Source organism: Sinocyclocheilus anshuiensis, unplaced genomic scaffold, assembly GCF_001515605.1.
Source record: "Sinocyclocheilus anshuiensis isolate Anshui unplaced genomic scaffold, SAMN03320099.WGS_v1.1 scaffold623, whole genome shotgun sequence".
NCBI lineage: Eukaryota > Metazoa > Chordata > Actinopteri > Cypriniformes > Cyprinidae > Sinocyclocheilus > Sinocyclocheilus anshuiensis.
Window position 1 is genome coordinate 54,659 of NW_015548226.1, and position 11,820 is coordinate 66,478.

Sequence of the window (11,820 nt, forward strand, 5' to 3'; positions counted from 1 at the left end):
AAGCTATATTATATGACTTCAGGAGACTTAATAATCATAAATCACTCTAACTGTATTTTTATGATACTTTTATGGCGCTTTTGTGATTTTTTGAGCGTGAACAATCTGCCTAATATCAGACTTTTGTGCTTCACGGAAATAATAAAATAATATGTAGATACTATAAGTGAATAAAATGTTTTCATTTTTGGGTAAACTATTCCTTCAACAGGCTGTCGCTTACTGATAAGTGGGGGTCCGAGTAATGATGATAAGCTTTACGCAAATCACTCTATGCAAAACACGGCAGTGGTCACGCACACAACACTTCTACAAACGATAAACCGCACACTTCTGAAACAGACATGGGAGGAACCTCTGGCAGAGGCAGTGGCTGAAGACACGTAACGTTTAGTCTGGTTTTTAGTCCACAAACTCAGATAAAATTACGCATGGTAAAAAGCCAGGCTAGGTGCTTTGTGCTGTAGAAACAAGATACACGTTTATGTGACCATTAACATTTTGACAAACAAGTTGTCAAGCGAGCACAGGGTTTACGGGATGTAATAATTAATAGGATCAAGAGCTAACACCCTCTGACTTAATATTACTGGAACACTGTACAGGTGCATCTCAATAAATTAAAATGTCGTGGAAAAGTTCATTTATTTCAGTAATTCAACTCAAATTGTGAATATTTTAAATTTTCTATTGTTTTCTATTTGAATATATTTTAAAATGTAACTTATTCCTGTGATCAAAGCTAAATTTTCAGGATCAATACGCCAGTCTTCAGTGATGAAAACATCAATAATAGAGTGGTGCTGGTTAATATATATATATATATATATATATATATATATTTTGAAACTGTGATACAAGTTTTTAGGACATGGCTTGTTTGTGGCCATGTTGACGAAATAAAATTTAGAAAATATACACATTTAAATTATACAGTGTTTCTCTTCCAGTAAAATGGGCCAAAAATATTGATGACATTATACAGTCTCTGAAGCTTTGTCCAAAAAAATGCTCACTAGGAATGTCACTTGCCACAGAGTACCAAATCATAGCTATTTTAAAAAAGGGCAAACCCTTTGAAAGCTATTTAAAAAAAAAGTACAAGCTCTTTGATACGTCCTACGCCAAGTTCCTGTTGCAATAGGAAATACATTGACACAGGACTGAAAATTAGTCAAACCATTTGATAGGCTATTCAAATGGGTCAAGTTTGTAATACTCCAAAAAGACCCACAATGAGACGAGCAAAAATCTACACCAACTATGAACAAGAGGAATCATTTTCAAAGGCAAGAAATTAAAAATGTGGGTGCAATTCACACTACGAAAGGAATTCATTCTGTTTTTGAAGTAAGAGCATTAGAAACCGACAGTGTTCTTAATCTGCTGATAATCAGCAGCGGCTCGGAGAAACTGAGCACTTAGTGTAGATTTACAGCACACAGACGACCTCAAGACCGCAGGCTTGACACTTTCTGTTCACCTGATTACTTGTGAATCACTGGATTCCAGCAAAAGGTAGATGAACTTTCCCTGAGTGTGGGTTTGCACCTAATGTAAAGTGTTTAACAAGGTATGTAATTAGCAACAGTTTAAAGGTACAGTTCACCTAAAAACAAACAAAAGTTCACATTATTGACTTACTCTCATGTTGTTCCTACACCACATTATTTTCTTAAAACATGTATACAGGGCCAAAATGACATGAAAAGGAGCAAATGATGACAAAATTAAACTTTGGGATGACTAATTATAGTTACTTTAAATCATCGCTCTCAAAAATAATGAAAAACAATGTCATCTGACAGCATTGCTCCCAGATTTAACCAACTAATGTGGGCTGCTTAAGGATGTTATGATTAAATATGTAATCTTGTTGTGTAATCTCAGAGAACCACAGTCCAGAAGAATGTCTGGCTTTGCCACAAACCTGGCACATCCACGTCTAGCCGAGACACACGGAGTGTAGGAGTACTGAGCGAAACTAGGGGAAGTGCACGGTCATGTGCTTAACAGGATTAAAATGATGTTAATTTGACCATAGTGTCCTACATGATGTTTTATTAAGCTCTCAGAGAACAGGGCAGACGGCCCAAGTTATTACCCTACTTTTAACATACTGCAGCGAAGGACAATGAAGCATTGTGAAAATGTTTAATTTTCACATTGGTGAGTACAGAGATACAGTTAAAAACTAATGAAAACTAGCAAACAAACTTACTTTTAACATATTCTGAAGAATGTTCAAAAGGAGTGTTAATATTTTTTACAATGTTTTTGAAGTCTCTTCTGCTCACCACGGCTGCATTTATCAAATATGCAGTAAAAACAGTAATGTTTGTGAAATATTTCAATTTAAAATGACTTTTTTTTACGTTTTCTACTTAATAAATGTAATTTATTTCTGTGATGCAAAGCTGAATTTTCAGCATCATTACTCCAATCTTTAGTGTCACATGATCCTTTTTTGTGGAAAGTCTGACATGTTTTTTTCAGGATTTTTTGATGAATAGAAAGTTCAGCATTTAATAATTTTGTAAAATTATAAGTGTCTTTGCTGTCACTTTTGATCAATTTAATGCATCCTTGCTGAAAAGAAATAAATAAATAATAATATTCTGACTGACTGACTTTTGAACAGTAATATAACGGTGGTCATTGCCAGGGCATTGCTAGAGTGTTTATACAGGCAAGTTGAAAGAGAAAGACAGCTTTATTATTTGCCTGCTAAAAATTGTATCTCTTGAATTAAAAGTAATAGCACACGTCTCATACACAAAACACTGATGGCTCATTATTAAAATACTCTAACCCCTGGTATACCAATATTTTCCTTTAAAGGAGAATATTAATGCATTAATTCTGACAGCAGGAATGATTCTTCATATTTCAAGCTGAAGTTACATAAAACTCAAAGACACCTCTGAAAGTTGCACAAAGTAAATATAGTAGTCACCATCCAGACAAAAGAAAGAATACAATGCAAGTGAAATTGCATCATGAAATTCAGATAATGATTCAGACTGATTTTAACATCTCAGTGATTTGAGTCAATAAATATGCTTCCGTTCTTAGTTTTTTTCCCCAGCATTCCTTTCAAAGTCTTGATTTTATTTAAAGGTCCCATTTTTCTCAATGTTTTTATCTGCATCTTGTGCTGACCTAAAGAATACACAAGATATTTTTCCTCAAAAACATGACTGAATCATTCCCATTGGAAAGCTCATGTGGTAAATTTTATACTAAAGGTCTTACCGCGGTAGACAGTCTGGACGCGAGGGTCATCTCCAAGTTCCCCTTCAGGCCCAGGAGAGCAGGCACCAGGATAAAGACTTCAGTCACCTCTGTGAATACAGTCCAGTGCTATTGAGAAAGACACACTTTTTAGTTCAAACATTCACTGAACATTAAAGCCCAACAAGCCAGAGATCTTCTGCAAAATACGTTGGAAGTAAAGCTGTGAAAATAGATTTTTTTTTAATGAGATCTGTTTGCTATCTCTTGCTTTTGATCATTAGCTGCAATTTGATAGTCTTTTTTATGGACAATTTGATTGAACCTAGTCTACTCAATGGTGAAATTAATTTACAAGGTGCTAAAACTTAAAAACAGAAAAAAATAAGTGTGATCATAGTAGATACAGTCCATAGGAAGGAAAAATCACGTGAGATCTAGAAAGTCATTACATTAAATGGAAACAATTGTGATATATTTTTGCCATATTGTCCACACCAAATATTAACTAATTTTTATTTTATAGCTCTGCAGTCTTACTGCATGCCAACAATTGACTTGTTTGTGTCTACATCTATTTTTCTATAGAATTTGAAGAAATTTTTTTGAGACAAAGTTGATACAGAAAACTTTTTTTATTATATCTCCTGAGCTATAAAGGAGCAACATTAAAACCTTCCTCTGAGGATCACTGCATGTACGATTAGACCCTAAGAAACAAAACCTCTCCATTTATAACAAATATTCATAGTTTTCAATGAGAAAATCTCTGCTAACACTGAGCTTATCATCTTATCATCCAAAGTTAAATTCTGGCCAATTTTAGATCTACTGATGCCCTCGTTCATTTGAACCTTTTCCAAGCATCTGACTTGAGACGTATGAAGTTGATGACTCCGGTAACTGGCAGGCTGTTTTTTTCCATTAGGCTGCAGTGCCTTAGATGCAATGCAGCAGCAGGCAGTATAGATCAATACATAGAAGGAGTGCTTATCTTTAGACTCATTCCCACTGGTGCACAGCAATTACAGGCCTGACACTGACTAGCTAAATCAATTCTAGCATCTTTGTCAGCACATGGAGAGAGCGAGAAAGCATGGCGGGCACCGCTAACGTAATGGTAAACATAACACAACAACACAAAATCTTCTACAAATAGCAGCAAAAAGCACTAGTTAAGGAGTTTGAGTGGCGCAGCTTCCAGTGGGTGGGTTTTAATGGCCGTTTCTTTTTCCTTGAGTCTTTGGCAGTGCAGGGGCCACTTTTAAAAAAGGACGAACATCAATTGGGAGCTGGCACCCAGCCACTTTGTCTTCGGTTCCCTTTGAGTGAACCTCCTCTACTCTGTCTATCTCCCTCCCCCAGTACGATGTTGTCTTCAGGAAACAGCGCAGTCCTGGCCAATGCCTCCATTTGCCTCCTAGGGTTCTGCGAACTTGACGCACAGCAGTGCAGGCATGCAACCAAAGGGGGGGGGGGCTCGGATTGCAGGATTGTGTAATGTTGGCTGGCAACGCTCCTCGGTTCCAGCACCTTGGTCTCCAAGGCTCAGCGTGTAAGGTCACAGAGGAATTCTGAAGACGTTCTACCAACCTGGGTTGTGTTTAACACCGGTGAACCAGCAGTGGTCTATGTGCATGCTACGATTTTCAAGATAGTTTATCAAAAAAATAAATTACTCAACCTCATGTTGTTTCAAACCTACGCTCTTTAAAATAAGGTTCCTAAAGGGGAGTGATAACATAAAAAAAAACATTTTGAGTTTCTCAATGAGCCTTTCAGCAGAAACTTCTTAAAAGAGCCATATTTTCTTATTGTAATGTACATTTTAATTATCTAAAGAACCTTTTTCCACTATAAAGAACCTTAAGTGGCTCTATGGATGTTACAGGTTCTTCATGGAACCATCAGTGCCAATAAATAACTGTTATTTTAAAGAGTGTATGACTTTCTTTTCCTCTGTGGAATACAAAAGAAGATATTTTGAAGAACATTAGGGTTCATTTACTTTCATTGACTTTTTTTAATACCTTCTTTTATGCTCTGCGGAAGAAAGAAACATGAGAGTGAGTAACTTAATGATGATTTTCATTTTTGGGTAAACCCTTTAATAATCTGGAAAATGAGATTATTTCTTGCCCATCGCTCAACCAATTTTGCATGTGAGTGTTTCCATGTGGTTTCCAGTGAATTCTATTGGGTTGCTAGAGTATTGCGGGTGGTTGCTTACTGACTTAAGTCTATGGGACGTAAATTGTATTAGTCTGCTCATTTAAAAAGTAAAAACAACAAGCCACATAATTTGAGGCATGATTTACTGTGTGTCCATAGCACAAACAATGCTGTTATGGTTAACTAAAACTAATAAAACTTTTAAAAAATTGTTAACTGAAATAAAGCTGAAATAAAAATAAAAATATTAGATGAAAAATAAGACTACCGTGGTTAGTAAAACGATTAATCGCGATTGATCACATCCAAAATAAAAGCTTTTGTTTACATAATATATGTGTGTGTGCGGTGTATATTTATTAATTATATATAAATACACACATGCATGCATATATTTATAAAAATATGATATGTGCATATATTAAATATATGTATATATAAATTATATGACTATAAATATATACATGTAAATATTTTCAATATATATAATGCATGTCTGTGTATTTATATATGCATAATAAATATACACAGCACACACACATTTTATGTAAACAAAAACATTTATTTTGGATGTGATTAATCATGATCTTGAAACACTATACACACAATGACTAAAGCATATAACAAATTAGTAAAATAAAAAAAGAAAACTGAAAATATATTTGAAAAAAGCTAATTCAAAATATGAATAAATACCTGAATACATATAAATGTGTAACACTGCAATGTGGGATGAACTAGGGCTGCACAATTAATCGAATTTCTAATTGGGATTACAATTACTGATGCCACAATTATGTAATCGTTCAAAGCGACAATTAATCGTTCAAAGTCCACTTATGTTATTCTGCATGCTTATGAAATGTTTTTTCCTTTCTACATGTTATCTTAAGGGTTTTTCCGTTGTTTTAGTTTTAGTTTTAGTATAACATTATAATACCATTCATATTTGTACTTTTTTTATAATTTAAAGAAGAAACCAATCCGATGTATATTTGACATTTGAGGCTTAATACTATAGAAAAGCACTAAAGGTTTTTCAGTTAGAGTGTTTTCAGCTTGTTTATTTTTATATAAAAATACGGCATGCAGTTGCATCAAACAATGGTATAAACATCATTCGATGTAAATTGTGATCATCGTAATTAATAATTGCAATTACAATTTCAAGGGAATAATCGACAATTATGATTTTTGTCATAATCGTGCAGCCCTAGGATAAACAAGATAGAAGGATATGTAAAAAGAAATATGTAAAGGATATGAACACACCCTAAACCCGGGGTGTCAAGTTAGAACTGAACTCTACAGGACAGTAGACCTCCAGGAACAGGACAGGGCATCCCTGCCCTAAATCCTAAGTTATATTGACACTAGCCTTAGTAGCGTGGCTACATATTAATTTAAAATCTTACATGTTAACTTTTTAAGGAACTTAGATGATTTATAGCAGTTTAGCAAACAGAACAAGTCATTTGTTTGATCTTTGAGACACTAGCACAATTTCGGCACCTGTTCCTGTCCACAGTTACTCTACAGGATATCTGGCACAAAACTCAAAATCAGTCAGCTGCACTTGTGAATCATAGAAGCCAATGATAGGATCAAACATTAAAGTGAACTACACAGAAATTCACTATAAGATCTCAGCTGACGGAAGGTTAAGACAGGACAGGTTATGCTTGTCTGTCTGCATCGAATCCTGTCAAAATGAGTTGACGGTGGATGTGGTAAACCCTAACTGGCTTCCTGTCGGGCCTTAGTGTTTAGTCTGTTGTCCTTGTGGTAAAAATAGTTTCACACATTCAGACTTTAGCACAAACAGGTCTGACTAGAGGTTTTCTAGCACAATACATTCCACATCAGCTGGGTAAAAAGCAAAATCACCAAGTCGGCTGAAAAACACGTTTCCATGCTGGTTAAGACTACAAAGGGTGTGGAGCTCTGGACTGTATTATGTATTATTATAGTGAAGTAAAACCTCATGGCTTCTACAATGCTGTACGTGAATAACATCTAGTGAAGTCTCTTTCACAATTGGTTATAAAATGACCCTACGCCAATCCACAGGTCTACACCCTTTCCTCAAAAAAACAACAATAAGTAATAAACTCTTTGGATTTTTAAATATGTGATTTCTATCTTTCAAAGAGGAAACTGAGGAAGTGAGGTAAGCATTACATGGAACAACACGCCTCTTCAGAGACTCTGTACCCACAATGTTTTTGGAAAACCCCAAGCGGTTAACCATTTTTGCATCTACCAGGGTACAACAGGAAGTCATATTGTATCTGTAGAGTAACGCATTTTCTGTAGGTAGTACAGATTACCCACTTACACTCTTAAAAATAAAGGTTCTTTATTGGCATCTATGGCTCCATAAAAAACCTTTACAAGTTCTTAAAAAAAGTGTAAAATTGTTCTTTATAGTTGAAAAAGCTTCTTTAGATTATTCAAATATTCTTCACACTAATAAAAAATGGTTCTTTTAAGAACTATTCACTGAAGGCTTTTTTGGGGAACCTAAATGGTATCTTTTATGGTATTGCTGACTGCTGCCTTTATCTTTATTAGGCTGACCTTAAAAATATATGTACAACCTGTCAGCTGGAATGTGCTCTTTATTTTTAAATAGACCAACCATAAAAACACACATACAGAAAGTAAATCTATCTATCTATCTATCTATCTATCTATCTATCTATCTAATGCATTTCAGAAACACCATTACACCCTTCCACATGCTGTTAGGGGCAACTCTTAGCGTGGAACAGCATGTGTTCACTGCTTATTTGGAAAGAACCTGTTTTCTGAACAGCTTCTGACATGCTCTGTTGCTCTTAGTACCAGGTAGCATTTGAAAAACCCTTACCGATGGCATTCTGTCAGTGGCATCACAAGCATGCAAAACCTAAGAATGAGTTGCTATAACATTTTAACATTTATAAAGGTCATGCTTTAATAGAGTGCTTCTTTAAAAAGAAATAAGATGAAAAATACACTCATAAAAATAAAGGTTCTTTATTGGCATATATGGTTCTATGAAGAACCTTTTACATCTTTCATTAAACGCACAAAAAACATGACAAACCGCTGTAAAAAACAAAACAAAACATTGGAACCTTTATTTTTAAGAGCGTACTTAAGTCACTTTCGATAAAAAATGTGCTGTATTCCAGAACTTGGAATATAAAATATTCACATATATTCAAATATTATGATCTTTTTATTGATTGAAATGATTGATTTAACTCTGTAATCCAACATTAAACACCAAGAAATTGGGTTTTACTCACCTGAACAATGTCCAGAACCATGCCAGCTGCAACTGTCCCAAACCCTGCCAGCAGGAAAGGGAACAAAACCTGGAGTCCAATAGAAAAGGACGTTTCCTTTAGTGGAGCCGGTGGCACCGGGCTTTGGTCCGTACTAGTGTCATCACTCTCGTTGCTTTGGCTGGCGTTCTCCAGGAGCGCGTCCTCTTCCCTCTGGCCCTTTGCGTTGGCCCGACAGTCGAGGACCACCATGTCCGGCCGCTCGTTCTCCTGATCACTGCGGTCTGGTATGGAGGTCATCTCTGTGAGTTCGTACTCCCCAGGGGTCTGGGGCACCTCCTCGGGGTTGTTGGGTAGTATAACCGGATGGACCGACCCGTTGGAGTGGTGGAATGCTGGCGGCACCCCCTCCTTCTTCAACTCTATCCTTTCCGTCCCGGCGGACATGTCGGACAATTTGTCTTGATCTTTCGACCAGAGTACCATGCGGAGGCCTTAGGATGTAAAGTGTCAATTAAGAAGAATTTAAGAAGCTTGAGGCTCTTACTTGAGTTTAGATCAGCCGTTCACCTGATCTCTGGAGATAGTTTATCCCATTAAAGATGGCTGGTGCTGATGAATGAGTCTACAGGTCGAGGAAGAGAGGCAGGTGCGTTCCCCGTCTCCAGGCTTGTGTAAGATCCTGCCTGAACTTGGGTAGCATGCAAATTAAGTTCCCCATTCAAAGCAAATTTTCCTTTAAGACATAACAACAGAAAGCCACATATTAGTCTGTGTGCAAAAAAAAATATTCAAGTGAAATATTCTTCACAAAGCTGATGTCTCACAAGCACAAAATGTCACATAAAGAACCAGAAAAATGGGTTTGAGGGTTGTAATGAACATCCACTGCTAGAGTCTTATGGAGGCACTTGGCTAAAACTTTCTAACCAGCTCTGGGCAGTTGGAAGGCTGGAGACGTCTCACTTTACACCACGTGGTAAATTGTTTTTTGAAATGTATTTAAAGGTCTCTGGAGCCAGGGTAATGTTACAACTCACTGAAATGCCTGAGTCTGATAAGGTCGACTTGTCACCTGCCAAAGGGAACAACATCTATAAGTTCCTACATTATTTTAGCTCTTAAAAAGTCTGATTTCTTCAGTTTCGTTCAGAAGTCATCATACACTTTGAGATAGATATAGCCTGTCAACCTACTAAATTGAAAACTTGCTGCTTTAATTTTAATTAAATGTGCAGAGTCATAAGCTCATTTTTATGTAATAGGTTAAGAGGATAATCAAGTTAAAATTCTGAAAACCCATAAACCTAAAGTTCTTACACTCATAGAAATGATAAGTTCATAACTTAACACACTGAAAACTTATTTAAACTTATAGATAGATAGATAAGGACTATGACATGATATACTTTTAAGATTGACGAAACTTTCTGGGCGATTCTTCAGAGAAACAAGCAACCAGAAAAGTCTTTTCGGCACGGCATAAGGAAGAGAGGATACGAGCCAACAACAATTTGCTCATTACCTCCACACTGAAACAAAATCCCTATTTAGTAGTCCGATCAAATCCAGCGCAGCATGGGACGACGTAAATTAACACGGCTCGGTGCTGCTTCGCTCTGCATCAACACCTCGCTCGTATATCCCACAGTAAAGAAACTTTATTCTGTTCATTTAAGACTTCAAAACTCAAGAGACTGGAACAAAGTGGCGAAAATACCGTTTTTTTAGGGACAAACAGTACAAACTTGTGTAAAAGTATCTGGCTCTTTTAAAAATCAAAGCTCTGTGGTGCACTCGAGTTCATGACTTGCTATGGTTTCGTTAGAGATGTAGAAAGTCCTTTAAAACACATGTACAATATAGGATCAGTGGTCTGAGGTTTACAGTTTTTGAAGATAAACTAGAGTATAAAGTTCTTTCTGGAACTGTCAAAGATTCTCTTGCGGTGCAACTGTTTTAGGTTCTGATTGGAAACTTAAATTTAGAACTGTAAGGGTTTAAAATTGTTTATAGTTTTAAATAGTTTAAACACTAAGTGTATATTAAACCATTACTTAAGTGTCATTTACGGCTTTACAAGCACATCATTGGAAGAGAGTTAATGCAGTATTCGCACATATTGCCAATGAAGCAAAATAAATAGCCTAACAAATTACAGTTAAGCAGATTTATTTGTCATAACAGGTAACAATATGGTATTAAAAGACCTAGGTAAATTAGTCACCTCTTGCGCCTACCTTGAAAAGAAGACACTAAAATGTTCAATGCGGACCTGCAGTCATTCTCCCGTCATTCAGGCGGAACTCGACACCTTATCTATGGTTATGGAGCCGGACTGAAATTAATCAGTAACCTCTCGACTGAGGCTGTCAACTCTGATCCGTTACATTGTTCTATTTGACACGCGCTCGATCCTCTCTGCGCATCTATATGACAGGAGGAAGTCGCTAGGCGGGCAACGCAGGCGAATATTACAAATCCTACTATGGAAAACGCTTAGCTCATGAATATCTAAATAGGTCGCACAGGCGTTGCTTGGTAACCATTCCGGAGCGTCCAGTCACGCAACGTAATTAATATTCATGAACCCACAGCCTTCGCCCTAGTAGAATTCGTTTCTTCGCGAACTGACGAGCGCACTCTTGCCCAGAGTCTTCTTTTCAGCCAATCAGAAAGCCGAGCGTCACGGCGTATAATTAACATTCATTAGACAAGCCTTCGCTTTAATAGGCCGAGCAGAGATCGCGGGATTCGTGTGTGTTAATATGAGTTCATTTACAAGCACCAGGAAGCGGTTGATTTTAATTTAACAACACCCTGGATAATCATTTAAACTAAATTATGTTTGTCTTCCTGAAAATGTTTCCGACAGCTGTAAAACATTCACTGCACCCAGTGCACCCATAGAAAATGAATCAATATGAATTATTCTTCACACTTGAGGAAACTATTAAAGGGGTCATATGATGCGATTTCAAGTTTTCCTTTCTCTTTGGAGTGTTACAAGCTGATTGTGCATAGATAAGATCCCTGAAGTTGCAAAGACTAAAGTCTCAAAACCAAAGAGATATTCTTTATCAAAGATAAGACTCTGCCACGCCCCTCTAAAACGGCTCGTTCTAACACGCCCCCACAT

The 11,820-nt window shown here is 36.6% G+C and overlaps 1 protein-coding gene across 3 annotated transcripts in view; it reads right to left on the bottom strand.

Moving 5' to 3' along the window:
• The window catches only part of LOC107654373 (solute carrier family 41 member 1-like), a 42,049-nt gene extending 30,961 nt beyond the window's left edge, over positions 1–11,088 (bottom strand). Inside the window, exons 1-4 of one of the 3 annotated variants that reach the window (XM_016441415.1) lie at positions 10,922–11,088; positions 9,252–9,417; positions 8,703–9,175; positions 3,256–3,363 (exon numbers count right to left, since the gene is read on the bottom strand). In XM_016441415.1, the coding sequence (XP_016296901.1) occupies positions 3,256–3,363; positions 8,703–9,167 (573 nt within the window). In that variant the 5' untranslated portion in view covers positions 9,168–9,175; positions 9,252–9,417; positions 10,922–11,088. Of the gene's footprint in view, positions 1–3,255; positions 3,364–8,702; positions 9,418–10,908 lie in introns of all 3 variants that reach the window. The other 2 variants (XM_016441414.1, XM_016441416.1) reach the window with 2 other exon arrangements.
• Positions 11,089–11,820: the final 732 nt, after the last annotated feature.